At 43.0% G+C, this 14,745-nt stretch overlaps 3 protein-coding genes across 5 annotated transcripts in view; 2 read left to right on the forward strand and 1 right to left on the reverse strand.

Annotated features, from left to right (window-relative positions):
* LOC106821087 (estrogen sulfotransferase-like) overlaps positions 1-4,254 on the forward strand; it is a 23,548-nt gene extending 19,294 nt beyond the window's left edge. The window contains exons 3-8 of the mRNA XM_014825739.1: positions 1,232-1,330; positions 1,710-1,924; positions 2,132-2,261; positions 2,401-2,495; positions 2,737-2,920; positions 3,107-4,254. Coding sequence (XP_014681225.1) covers positions 1,232-1,330; positions 1,710-1,924; positions 2,132-2,261; positions 2,401-2,495; positions 2,737-2,920; positions 3,107-3,216 — 833 coding nt within the window. The 3' untranslated portion in view covers positions 3,217-4,254. The remainder of the gene's footprint in view (positions 1-1,231; positions 1,331-1,709; positions 1,925-2,131; positions 2,262-2,400; positions 2,496-2,736; positions 2,921-3,106) is intronic.
* Positions 4,255-5,961: 1,707 nt separating this feature from the next.
* Positions 5,962-14,745, reverse strand: part of LOC106821088 — a 10,043-nt gene continuing 1,259 nt past the window's right edge. Inside the window, exons 2-3 of the mRNA XM_014825740.1 lie at positions 10,081-10,182; positions 5,962-9,545 (exon numbers count right to left, since the gene is read on the reverse strand). Of these exons, the coding sequence (XP_014681226.1) occupies positions 9,307-9,545; positions 10,081-10,182 (341 nt within the window). The 3' untranslated portion in view covers positions 5,962-9,306. The remainder of the gene's footprint in view (positions 9,546-10,080; positions 10,183-14,745) is intronic.
* LOC106821085 (amine sulfotransferase-like) overlaps positions 12,077-14,745 on the forward strand; it is a 6,187-nt gene continuing 3,518 nt past the window's right edge. For 2 of the 3 annotated variants that reach the window (XM_014825737.1, XM_014825738.1), the window contains exons 1-3: positions 12,077-12,619; positions 13,819-14,030; positions 14,327-14,425. In XM_014825737.1, the coding sequence (XP_014681223.1) occupies positions 13,847-14,030; positions 14,327-14,425 (283 nt within the window). In that variant the 5' untranslated portion in view covers positions 12,077-12,619; positions 13,819-13,846. The remainder of the gene's footprint in view (positions 12,620-13,818; positions 14,031-14,326; positions 14,426-14,745) is intronic. The other variant, XM_014825736.1, reaches the window with a different exon arrangement.

Below are 14,745 nucleotides of genomic sequence, written 5' to 3' on the forward strand. Positions count from 1 at the left end.
TAACAGTTCATTTGTCAAATCCATTAATATGTGTGCGTGCGTGTGTGTGTGCGTGCGTACGCGTGTGCGTGCGTGCGTGCATGCGCGCGTGCGCACGTGTGTGTGTGTGTGTGTGTGTGTGTGTGTGCGTGCGTATACAAGTTAGAAAGATGAAAGATTCGAGACATGTAGGACGGCCTGTGTTTCGTGTCTCGGCCGTCGGCGCACGTCGGCTGCCGACCAGTACCGCGCCGATGACGCGTGTAATCTACGTGCGTGCCGACATTCTACTCATGACGATCTCGCTGGTGGTTGTCCCGTCGCCGGGGCCTTGGGCCTACGCCATCAGTGTAAAATAATGTCGAAAATTATTACTCAAAGACGTGACCTAAGCCTCAATTCCTTCGCTATCATTGTCAGCAATAGATCATCAGATTACCGTATTGAGTAGCAGCATGTGTTACTAACGTAGTGAGTAGTACCGTATCGAGTAGCGAGCAGTAGATCACCGTAGATCACCGTACAACACCGCACATCAAACGTCATGCACTTTGGCAATGTCTCTTAGCTTCGTAGCAATTTCGATTCGGTTCGGTAAGTACACAGTGACTCACGTATTCACATGGCAACGTTTTTATCCGGTGGCCATGCTAGTACGAAGTGTGGACCATGACCGAGTTTCGTCATTTGCCGGACAGCACTGCTTGTGAAGTGTTGCACCGAACCGCTCCCCGTTTGTGCTATTCAGGTATACCTCCATCATGCCGTCGTTTCCCAACATGTCTACCGTCGACACGAAGCTTGTTGTAGTCGGAGTAGCGGCAACGGCTGCCGTTGGCATAACAACGTACGCGTTATACTTATGGAGATGGAGGAAAAAGAAACTGGCAGGCCTCAAGACAGTGAAATTTGGAGGGTTTAACATGTACGAAGCTCCTGGCACATGTAAGTATAGGATCGCGCAATGCTGCAGTAACTTTTTACAAGAATAAGACCGGTTATGCAGCGTGGATTTTGTGACAGAATAGAGGGAATATTACGGCACACTGTAAGGGGGAATAGCTTTCGCAATCGCTTAATTGCTTCTTCGCTATCTATATGTGCGTGGGTAATATTACCAGGAGTCTATAAAAATCGGATATTACCAGGAATACATGAATAAAATATCGCTCATTTATGTACTCCTGGTCCGAGATATTGTGCAGCATTGCATCGTACCGATAATGTCATTGCTGTGGTTTGTGTGTTACAGCAATTTATGTCCCGGAAGATCACATACTCAGATTGGAGGAAAATAACAACTTCGAGATTCGTTCAGACGACATCTGGGTCATTACGTACCCTAAGTGTGGTAGGTTTTGTTGACCAGGACTCACTGTCATGTGTTCACAAGATTAGTACAGAACAAGATGAATGGCAGGACGCTGTCACCCAAGTGAAATATTGAGATACACTATAGAGTACACCTACTTCTGGTCGGGCCACTTCTATTTAAGCACGTAAGGTCGACCGAGTAGCATTGCCTTGAAGCGAAAACACGCCGAACGACCCGCACATCATTTCCCTATTATAGGCCTACATAAGTATGGGGCGAAGTGAGTGGCGAAGCGCTGCCCCATGTGAAATATTGAGATTGGAATTTGCACCGCACATCTAATTGTGGTCGTGGCCTCTCTGTTCCCCGTCATAAATCCCTATGCTGACGTTGTCAAATACGTCACTATGTCCAGGTACCACGTGGACGCAGGAAATCGTCTGGCTCGTATGCAACAACGCCGACACGGAAACGGCCAACGACGTAGAACTGGATACACGCTTTCCGTTCTTTGAGTATCCGTTCACTAATCGGAGGCCTGCGATCAGAAAGATGCCTTCGCCACGTCTAATTAAGAGCCACCTCGCAATACCTGTACTGCCTCACCAGATAAGGGAAAAGAAGCCAAAGGTAAGCCAAGAGTCACTGTACTACGTTCTTCTAGAGTAGTACTCCCGTGTACTCGCTATGATGTTCCTCACTTAGCAGCCAGCAACATTGCGTCTATTACTGAATGATAGCCTCTATAGGGGAGAAATATTTAGTCTGTGACCATCCGAATTCTTAGATCAGCTCCGAATTTTAATCACCGCGTTAATCACGTGTGCCTCCCTGCAGATCGTTTACACGATGAGAAATCCGAAGGACACATGCGTTTCAATGTACCACTTCATAAAGATGCTGTCGCCCATCAACTACAAAGGCAATTTCGAGGAGTTTACAAAGGAGTTCTTCATGGGTGTCACTGGTAAGGGTATCTCGTCTTCAGTAATCACACTCAAAGCTCTAATTGAAGCAGTTACATACACTTCATCGACATAGTCATGCATATTGTCGTTTTATTGCCCACGCCGGTTAACATATGTAACCCTCGACATCATTTGCAGTTGGTCACGGATCTTTTTGGGACCATCATCTTGACTACTGGAGGCTAAGAGACGAACCGAATATGCTTCTGCTAAAGTATGAAGACATGATTACGGTAAATCTCACTTCAGTATTTAGGTTCCTACAAACTAATACACGGCGGGATGATGATATCCTCCCCTAAGATCAGTCAAGAGTACAGTCAAAAATGCAAAATTATAAAACTGATTACAATGTTTACACTATGCAATACTTCATTTGGTTTATATGCTAAGAGTTACCATATTCCATGCAACATCAAACCCTTATGAACAAATTCACACAAATTCTGTTACTTGGCGATATTATGAACCTAGGATTTGAACAAGGAGGTGAAGAAGATAGCGGCATTCCTGGACAAGGAGCTAACTGAGGAGCAGGTGCAAACCATCGTCGAACACTGCACGTTCAAGACGATGAAGAACAATTCTTCAAGCAACCAATCTCATATGCAGAACATGGGACTCATGAGAGCTGGGATGGGCAATTTCATGCGCAAAGGTGAGCAAACGCGCAGTCATTGGTTGTGTGTAACCGTGTTCATTTCATAGCAAGGCAAGATATCAGCAGCAGCAATAACGATACACGCCGGGCGTATTCAGATGAGCATAGACGCTATGCGCCGCTAGTTTACTAGTTTGTTGAGACAATACTTCTACAATCTTAAATTCTTCTCAATTTCCAAAGGGAAAGTTGGAGACTGGAAGAATCACTTTACTCCCGAGCTGAACGAAATGGTGGACCAACTGAACAAGAAGTGGCTGGAGCCTGATGGACTAACGTTCGACTACGAATAAACACTACATTGAATGCACTCACAGTAATATATAATGATAATAATTAGACAGTGATCCTACCATGGTCAAGCAAGTAAATCGGCCTATATTCATCCATATTTAATTAGACATATAAACTGACAGGAACCACGTAGATACGCCAATTTAATGTGACGTCACTACAACGCAGAAGCCAGTGAATCGCCAATTAGATGATGTTCTCTAACGAGGCAAGTGATACCTATGCTCTTGCTGGGTTAGCTCTGCTTACGTAGTCTTGGCCTTCGTCCATGGAGCGAGGCGAAGGTACAAAAGAAGAATCATGGGCTAGACAATTTAGTCCCTGAACAAGGGTTGTATTTGATAGGGACAAGGCACAAGTAGTCACGCCAAAACTGACACACATTGCCTGATTGCCACGTTAAAAACATGTAACGCAAGCAATAGTATCGTCCACAAATAGCGGGAAGGTAAATATGGCCAAGTTAGAAGACAACGAACACAAGATGATTAATTAGCAATTATATATATTATATATAATATATATATATATAATATATATATATATATAATACAATTAGCAATTATATATAAATTTATTAGTGTTGGCTTGTTAGTGTGATGTAGTAAAGACGTCGTTTTGCGGGCTTTGGAATATCGGCAGTGGTAATTGTGCTATAGTGATCGCGAACAAAACACATTTAATCGCATTAAAATGCCTGACGCTGCATCGTGATGAAATCATTATAATAACTATCAATATATAACACTGTATTATCATATGAAATAGAATAGAAATAACATATTAATTTAGCAATAATATGGAAATTAATAGCGTAATGTTAAGCTTACAGAAGGCTAGCCCATGATAAGGTGCCATGTCTTCCAGAGTTTACCTATAGCATATATTATCAGATGTATGTTCGTGCATACCTGCGATACAGTGGCTGTATATCGAGTGCCGATACAAAGCCGTATATAATTATTCATTGTTTCAACCTTATTTTATTACAACTTAACGATAGCTACACTCAATAAATTGCTTCTAGAATATTAGTATAGATGTCTACGAATCGTTTGAGCTATTTCTTGAATAAATTGGATGAATATTATTGAAATTATAGCCAAAACCCTAAGATTGTAGCCATAATGCAATAACCGTTAACACGCCAGGGGCGCTGTACGCTTCAGGACCTCATGAAGCACGCGAGTGCAAAGTTTCACAATTATAACCAAAAGTGCACCACAATCCATGTGCTTATTTGCTGGACTATAAAAAGGAATCAAATTCCGTTGATATCATGCACTTAAAAATTGAGAGGTCACATGCACTCCGCAGACATACTTGTCTCTTTCAATATCTCACTGATAAGGCACCCAACGACCAGAATTTTCTCTACACTATAGTATTGGTAGGTTCGGATTAGAGTCCCTTTATAGACTTTTCTCAACAAGTGCCGCAGAGCGACAGCGCTCAACTGATGTGTACTGTAGCCAGGTATTCTTCTGATAAACTCACTGGCAACCGAATTAAGTGCGCCCTCCTGCCACCGCGTTCGCGCTCAGAGCATATATCTAGGATACTACTAATACAGATCTAAAATCTATGATAGGCTATACCTACTGGTAATACAGTAGTAAAGATACAGCTGTGTAACTCTAATGACTTCGCTATGTTATCAAGGATATGTTCGCCCATGTATCAAGGATATGCGTCGAGCGCGAGCGTAGTGGTGGTGGTGGGGGAGGGTAGGGGAAGGGGCGGGGAGGGGGGAGAGGGAGGGTAGGGGGAAAGGGCTCTAATAGCAAAAGCAGTTCAGTCCTTTGTTAACAGTCAACAAATCCATGTTTAACCCTCCTCTTGAGGGTCAAAAGGTTATCCGACACTAAATCTTCGATGTCAGCGGAAAGTACATTTCATGGTCCTTTCAATAAAGCCATAAAAATGGTAGTCACCGCTGAAACAAAAAGTTTTTCGATCGCTCCGTCAGACCATGTCCTCAGAAATGTCTAAAAATCTGCCCTGTGCCCCATTGACCTTTGACCTGTGACCTCCAATTCCGGCACAGTGATGGCTTTTCCTACCATGATGCTATACACCGACTATCACGAGCCTAGGTCGAGCCGTTTAGATTTGTGCCGCAATTCTGCATTTTCTCCCTATACCTTAAGTTAAGGAGGGAATGTTTCCCCTTCTTTTACACCTCTTGACATTTGACCTTTGACCCCCAGCTTCGACATCCCAACTCGTTTTCAAATTACCCCCCACGCCCCCAATATCGTGACCGTACGTCGAGCGGTTAAGATTTGTGCCCAACTGTTGACGGACGCACGGAGCTCGGACGGACGGACGCACGGACGGACGCACGGACAATCATGCGATTCTACAAGCTGCATCTGACTATGTCAGATGAGCTAATAAAGGGACTCTAGTTCGGATGTGCGTTTATCATTGCCCGATTGGTATCTGCCATCCAGAAATGCTATTCTGATATTTTACATTCAATGGCAGCGGATATACTCCGCAGTAGGTTGAATTGGAAAATGTCTATCCTAACCAGGAAGGTCTTCGAACTTTCTCATACCAGAGTATAGGCTTAGATGTATGTTTTCGGCGAATATATACAGACGTACGCACGCACGCACGCACGCACGCACGCACGCACACGCACGCACACACGTAGACAGTCTTTACAATTTGAATATACAATTACATTGCATCAATTCATTACAATTCTTACAACTGTATAATCCGAACAAACGTTGTTTTTTTTTAAATTTTATTCAAATATTGTGACTGTTTTCCAAATTTCTCTCGCAAGCCTACTAACAATCAACAAAAACAAATATTCTATCCAGATCAGATGTATTGTCTACGTAGTATATATTTTGTTCACCATTTAAAAAGACTATTAGAGTTTAACACGAACATGATTATATTAAGCGAGTGGTATTAGGTCTGTTATATCGTTCGCAGTATCGTTCGCAAAAGCAGAGAGGACGTACGTTCATTTATTCATTATTTCGTTTACTGTCTGCTTTTTTCTAGAAGGCACAGGTGGTAATAGTCAATTTTGAGTCATGCCAGCATAGTTCCTATAAAGTCGCGAGCCTCAGCTAACACCTTCAAGGAAATGTATCAATACGTACAAAGCGATGCCGACCATGGAATATCCAAAGCAAATATAGCATGCAGCGTGTCAGTTGGTGCAAACATATTTGTCATCGTCTAGTTACATTCATATATCGTTCACAACACTAGTGAACGCAATTGTTTCCCTATCGTAAATCCAGCGCATTAGTACCAATACATGAACATCTAAAATTAAGAGAATGATTTCTTCATTAACGTTGAATGCTCACACTAGAAGCACCTAACCAGCAGATGCCTTCTTTATGCGACTTTTCTAAACAATTCAAAGTAAAAACGTCACAATTTTATTATAATTCGGTAGCTAGACCGAACTACGTTCAGATAAAACTAACGGCACAGATCAGAGATTTAAATTACCCAAGTGTCGTCTACACTGGTTTCAGCCGAAGCTAAATATAAGGTCTTAAACGCATAGACGTCGTCCCATCTGATCCTATCGACATAATGTCATCGTGTCAGCTATGTGAGAACTACAGAATTACATACACGCTCTTACACGAATCGGCTATATACATACTCAGTGAAGCTGCATATCAAAATAGCGAGTACATTTTGATTCTTGCACATACACTATTAAACGTCGTTTTTACTAAGACCGGACCAAAGGCGCGAGTTTGCAAGATAAATTCGAGATAAGATTGGAAAGGATTGGAAAGAATTGGAAAGGCATCGTAGCAGACGAATTTGTTTACAGACCCCAAGAAAATCAGCAATGTCTAGACTTTATATTGATATCTGACCTACTCACTGGGTTTTCGCGCATATCTAGAATAGACAAGTAATGGAGTAAGCTGGAGGATATGCATATTCGTCTGCAGATGATCTTGGATTCACTGAAAGCATATTCTTAGAAACTCACACTCACACTATTTGTATCTCTCACAAAAAGTAAGTTAATGGTGCCATCCTGACCAATTCAAATAAAATTAATCAATCATTCAAACCTGATCCCTTAAAAGGTTGCCTAAAACTTGATCCATCAAAAACGTAACCAGTAAGAGATTTTAAAACGTACACACGCAAATATACATAATGACAATAATAAACGAAGCAACAACATTATGAGTTGTTTTTTTACATTACATCGAAACGCAAGCGCTTATATGTTGGTAAATACACAGTCAAGGTAATATATATGCATACATGATCAAACCAACTAAAAGTGAGCACAACCTAGGCATATTAAAACTTATAATAAAATAAAATGCGTAGATTTCACAAATTGGCTCATAAATACTTTTGGGTAACAATATACGAAGCACGGGATGAAACGCAACCACGTTGCTATCCTAGTGTGCAAGCAAACCCGCACTCCAAGCATGATACTATAACCAATGTATATAGCATTATGATATAGATGGCAGCCAAAATGGACACGGAAATTACCTGCCAGTCACAAACTGACAGTCACCACTCACGTTAGTTTTAGTCCACACATTCCATTTGTAATTCCAGACTAGTGTCTCTGCCAGCAAAAGCGAGGGGAGTGAATCTAGACTCGCCAATCGATTCTAGTGACAATTAGCCATCCGGCATATTAACCTCTTGCTGGAAACCGGCAATATGGCCGAAAACCCAGCATCGAGGAGTTCTTCTCTTACTACAGCGCCACGAACACTCGAAACAATAAAATACAAAGATAGTATAACTCGTGTGATTCAAGCGATAAGTAAGCAACGATATAATACATCAAAAACTTCCAAACAAATCGATCACATCAGAAGATCCATCCATCTATCGGTGTCCTTCAGAAACTAGTATAATTAATGTTTCACTGTACACAGTGTCACTGTATAGTATGGCTGGAATGTTCACAACTCAATTTCTAGGTCCTATTGTAATAATAAAATATAGCTGCAAGACCATTCTGATACTAATGTATAACAAGCATCCAACCAGCAAAGGATTCTGTGCTGTATACTTTAATGAAACGAATTGAAGGGCTGAAATTAAATTCCAGTAATGCCACCATGGCATGCACATCGAATATTAGTACAACAATGCTGCTAATATTTTCATAATGCAGTGGTAGGATTTTCTTAAAGCCCAAGCACTATAAGAATCGTATCAGCAAGGTTTATGCTGGATTGTCATCACGTTGCCAAACGGACACTTGATAATACATAAAAATACCTCATGTTTCTACTGAGATCTGAGAACAAAGAATAGTGTAAACCTATTAAAAAATCGCGCAAAAAGCAGCCAACTTAGCTACGGGTTCCTGCCAGCTGAGGCTAGCATGCGTTCTGACAGCAAGAGACGGCCCACAGCGTGGCACGAGACCGAGAGCTCAACCTCGATGAAACGTGCCAAGAATCGGCCGAAAGTGAGCTGTCGACGACCGCCTTTTGCTTGTCTATCCCACATTGTGTCTGCTGGATTTTCAGTGCTGTGCTACAGTCGGAAAAACACCCTGCGAGATTCCACGTAACGTATCTCGCCAGTTTTCCCCTGAGCCGGATCCTCGGATGCTCCTGCGCGGACACCAGACGTCAGAACAAGTCGGCTTCCGGCTCGACCTGCTTCGCAGCACTACAGCCACCGGGCGCATGGCGGTGCGGAACAGGCACATCCCCACCACCTGTCTTCGCCTTCGGGGACCAGACTCGAAACGAGAGTTTGGAGACGCACTCACAACGCCGGTATTTCTGGCGTCGCAACGACAACACCAGCGCCTGCCCGGCTCCCCCAGGGGACGACCGCTACAGATGTGGCGCCCCCTTGCAGCGTTCCGCACGGCGACCAATCAGGCTCGTGCGACCCAACAGAAACACCTTCGCCCGAGGGATAACGACAGAGCGATGCCTCCGCTGACGCAAAACGGCAGCGCTCCTGCGTCTCGACACGAGCGCGAGCGGCAAAACGCGCTCGACCACGCCCTGCCTTGGTAGCGATCGGTGGGGATGCATTCGTAGCGATTGGTCGACGCGTACGTCGCGCTCGCGCGCGCGCGGGGCTTAGCAGCGCTGGTAGGAGCCGTGCACGGAGGCGATGCCGCGTCGGTAGTCCACCTCCATCTCGTCGCACCACACATAGTCGTCCTTCAGCTCGATCGTGTAGTAGGGGTTCTGCCGCTGCATGCCGTCGCGGCGCTTGTAGTAGACGAAGCCGCCGACAAGCACGACGAAGATCGAGCACATGACGACGATGCCGGCGAGAATGCCCGGCGTCGAGCCGTCCACCGACATCGCCTCCGCTGCGAGAAGCCATCGAAATCATCAATTGTAATTAATTATAATATATAATATATATTATAATATATTTATGTATATATATATTATAATATATTTATGTATATATATATTATAATATATATTATTAATTATAATTAATCATATTATCTTTTTCGATATTAATTATTGTGGTAATTATTTAAATCAAATTATTACGTAAATTTATATTGAATGTATGAATTATCGTTCATAAGAAAGATGCGTGACGTGGTTTTACTGGCACAACCAGGAAATGATATCATCGGATTTCTTTCCGGATATTAATTATGGATCTATATAGTCTCCATGAATACATACACATGTATTTTGTATATCATAAATATATTATATAATAATAACAAACTTACAAATAATTATTATCATATCAACTAACTTTGCTCTCCGTTTTAGACATACAGTAAGTCTCTACAGTACAGTATACAATACGTAGAGCAGCAATGCAACAAGCTCACGTTTATATTACTTACTTCACAGGGATAGAAATCAATAGGTACTAACCAAGAACGCAGGGGATGCCTGCAGCCGGATTTCCCGCATATCCGACGTCACACACTTCGCAGCTGCTGCCTCTGGTGTGATTCGCACACTTCAGACACCATCCTGGAAGTAATCAAATCAAGTTATAAAAGATTGATCTGTAGAGAAGACCGTATAGCACTAAGTTGTAAAGACATCGCACGTCAAACACTTGGTATCATCCTATGGAGCCAACATCCTCGCCATAGGGTATTAGCATGTACTAGAAACAGTAGCAAGATCCAGATAACTAATACAGTGTGTGACCCTTCAATCTACAGCAACGAATAGGAGTCAATGCCTATCATAACCACCGTACCAGTCCAGTAGTTGCCTCTCTCGCCCTTAGGAGACCAAAGACCACAACGTAAATAAGACTGTCATTCTTCACGTGTATTTACTTATGCTTGGTAGTTGCCTAGGTACTTATTACCTCCGCCAAGGGGTTGGCAGGAGGTTATGTTTCACGGCGTGTGTGTTTTTGTTGGCTTGGTGGGTTTTGCGTGTACAGCCTAACTGAAAAAGTTTATGGAGATTGTCATAAAATTTTCAGGATAGGTCAGAAATGGGCTAACTTAGAAATTGATTAGATTTTTGTGGTGATCGGATCCAATTAATTAATAAATAAAATTTTCAGGATAGTGTAGAAATGGGGTAACTTAGAATTGATTACATTTTGGTGTGATCGGATTCAATTAATTAATTAATTAATTAATTAATTAATGAAATTTCAGGAAGGTCAGAAATGGGGTAACTTAGAATTGATGACATTTTGGTGATGATCCAGATCCTATTATTAATTAATTAAAAATTTTTCCAGTGAGAGAATTGAGCTGCCTTGGCGGAGGGTCTGGCTCTCCGAGTCTCTAGTTTTTATTTTTACAACTGCAGAGGGCCACTCACGGGAGAGTGCATTACCTCCGGCGAGGCATGTAACAATAGGGGATATGGGATGTAACGAGCTGGCTCGCGGCGGTCGCTGCTGGCTGTCCGCTGACTGACTTGCCTGCCTGCTGACTCGCGCTCGCTGCTGGTGTTGCTGCTGAACTCACTCTGCCTGCTTGCTGACTCGCCGCTTCGCTGACTCGAAGCTGGTATGATCGCGGCCGCGCGGGCTGGACACAACACAACACGACCACACACACGACGATTACATTACCTCCCCTGCCAAACTCCGTTGCGCGGAGGTAAATATCCTTTTCGTAACGTTTGTGTAGACAGGTAGAACTGTTTCACCAGTGCACAGAAGCCTGCCATCGTTTTACACCCTAATGCTCGCTACTGGCGTGCAAGTGGTACATTACAGTTTTGTCTCGATTAAATCCCCACTGTGACTATTATGCGGCAAGAGTTTGACAGCCACTTGCCCATCGTATCTGAACGTCAGCTCTGGGGAAACAAAGAGCTGCACTCAAATGAATTACTCAACGTTCGTTCACTCGACACGACTGTGATACAGGCTCTTGTCATCCAAATAGCACATGATAACGTAGCGCAATCCGTTCGAAACTAACCGCAACTGCTTGAATATGCATGCCTTGAATATGCAATTTGCATTTGTGCAAATAATGTGAATTTTGCAATAACATGCTTGTGTGGCTACAAACAGGATAAATCACAGCGCATCTCCTCTGCACAATGCTGCAAGGCTTATTATCTGCTAATGCAATATTGAAACGTCTGAGGCATGAACGTCAGAAAAACTTTAAATACATTGAGAAAAAATAGCTAACGTACAAGTATTGATGTGATTTCCATCTCGGCCCCTGATTGCAAGCATTAAGTCAACTTCCAAACTTCATTAGCGTCTGGTGGTCAGACGCTTACAAGCAGGCAGCAATATTTTAAGATATTTTATCATATCAGCTACTGACATAATTTCCAAGGTAATGACCTAATTCTAAGTAGCCGAATGCATGTATGACCGATTTGCCCACTCAACATACCGGTTTGGTTGTTCACAACGCGTACAAGCGTGATAGTACCTATACAACACCGCGAAGGCAAGAATGGCACACCTTTGTGCGCACACGGACCGCACACAACAGCGCTTGCGCACTGGCAGTTGCTATCCTACGTCATAAATATAAATAGAACTCTATTTACATCTATGTAGGGCCTACTGCGGTGCATGAGCGAGAGTGAGTGGTGCATGGACGACTGACAGAGGGAACAGGGGACATGTCGATATAGAAGCCTGCCATTTGCTTTCGCCAAGCCTGCGGACACAAATACAGGCTAACATAAAGCTGACCCTCGGCTATCAATGCACGTCTTGTAACGAAATACGCAGAAAAAACTCTAGCATCGCCAAAGGCTCACCGTTACGGACAGTATATATACTTATAAACGCACTCTCTACCGTCACGGAACATTGATCTGAACTGAGGACGAAGCCAAATTTTCTAAAACGGGGTCGACTGCGCCTTTTGTTGCACATACATAGCAAGTCGGCTATTTTCACTTGCATTGTGCAACGCGTAAACGCAGCAGCCAGAAATCTGTTGGGGGACTCAACAAGGTAGGTGTGGATACAAGTAACCCATAGTTTTACTTAGCACTATACTGTAGATTTCAGCGCATGTATAAAAGATTGATCTGTAGAGAAGACCGTATAGCACTAAGTTATAAAGACATCGCACGTCAAACACTTGGTATCATCATGGTATCATCCTATGGAGCCCAACATCCTCGCCATAGGGTATTAGCATGTACTAGAAACACGATTACATATACGACTACGTAAGTGTATGTTCGCTTACACACGAGTAAAAATATCATTATGAAGTGAAGAGAAACAATGGTAGGATTAAGTTAACGCTCCCATGCAAAGCACACGCCCCCTCCCCTGTTAGCAAGATCCAGATAACTAATACAGTGTGTGTACCCTTCAATCTACACGACGAATAGGAGTCAATGCCTATCATAACCACCGTACCAGTCCAGTAGTGCTCTCGCCCTTAGGGACCAAAGACCACAACGTAAATAAGACTGTCATTCTTCACGTGTATTTACTTATGCTTGGTAGTTACCTAGGTACTTATTTTATTTACAAATATCCTTTTCGTAACGTTTGTGTAGACAGGTAGAACTGTTTCACCAGTGCACCGAAGCCTGCCATCGTTTTGTATGCAGGCATAGTTTGCTGACTAACGATGACTAAGCGTGGCCCTAAGATTTTGAACATCTTATACGTACTGATATTGAGATGATACTGATATTGATACAAATATGAATTGGCACATCCATGCACATTCCAGCAAATTAGTCGTCAGTGTGTAGTAATGCCTCTGAAGTAATTTCTGCCAGTTTATCAAAGCTACACCTTGACTCATCCACTATCCTCGTTATGGCCCCCGGTCAATTATAATTGATTGCAATTGCAATCACATATAATTCCTACCTACAGTTGATCAGTGGCTCTTTTCGTGTTACTGTACCTTGACCTTTAGTTCTACCCACGCAGCTTTTCACTCTGGTTCGCCTATGTGGTGGAGCAAAAGACTACATGGGTAGAGCTATTTAACCTTGGAGACTACACCACAGGTCATTTCACTGTATTTACACTGCATCCTGTTATCTGCCCATGCCCCATGATTAGCAGGCGAATCATGAGGTGAAGTTCAGTGTGACTATGACCGATATTTCACCATTTGCCGCACAGCGCAGCTTGTGAGGTGTTGCACCGAACCGCTCCACGTTTCTACTAGTACTATTCAGACGAAGGCTGTTCACAGGCACCTCCACGATGCCGTCGCTTCCCAACATGTCTACCATCGACACGAAGCTTGTGGTAGTCGGAGTAGCGGCAACGGCTGCCGTTGGCATAGCAACGTACGCGTTATACTTACGGAGACAGAGGCAAAAGATGTTGGCAGGCCTGAAGGCAATAGATTTTGGCGGTCAAAATTGGTATGAAGCTCCAGGCACAAGTAAGTAAGCTGAACGTAACGCTGCCAATCTGTTTTCACAGTAGAAGCAAGACCGTTTGGATTCTGTAACGCACTATGAGAAAAGTCAGTAAAACTAAAAGGTGTAGTTTCGAGAGACTTTACTGTCATTAAAATGGATGAAGAATTTTAATTGAACATTAATCCTCTGCTGCTTCGTTATATATGCGTAGTTGACATTACTGTATTAAATACCCAAGTAGGGTCGTATGTATCCCTGATAATTAGCCCATAATAAATTTAGACTAATTTCTATCGGTGTCGTTTGTACGTTACAGCAATTTACGTCTCAGAAGATCACATATTGAGATTGGAGGAAACAAACAACTTCGAGATTCGTTCAGACGACATCTGGGTCATTACGTACCCTAAGTGTGGTGAGTTGTCATCTAACCAGCACGCACTGTAGAGTTCTAACAGCATACACATTTAGCTCGCAGAATTGAACTTGCCTGTCTAATCTGATGACATTTCAAATGTAATTGAAACCCTATACGATATCGCTCAGGTAATAGTTATTTATATTAGTTTTACAGATTGAACAGTGGCAATATGATGTAATAGGGTAAACTGCTTATATATATGCGTATATGTACGTAACCACTTCCCTTGATCAAACTCTACTATCAGGGCCGGGGGGGGGGGCAGTGGCGGATCCAGGATTTCAAGGAGGGGGTGAGAAACAGGTGGAGGGTCT

Source organism: Priapulus caudatus, unplaced genomic scaffold (genome assembly GCF_000485595.1).
Source record: "Priapulus caudatus unplaced genomic scaffold, Priapulus_caudatus-5.0.1 Scaffold58, whole genome shotgun sequence".
In the NCBI taxonomy this organism is placed as follows: domain Eukaryota; kingdom Metazoa; phylum Priapulida; class Priapulimorpha; order Priapulimorphida; family Priapulidae; genus Priapulus; species Priapulus caudatus.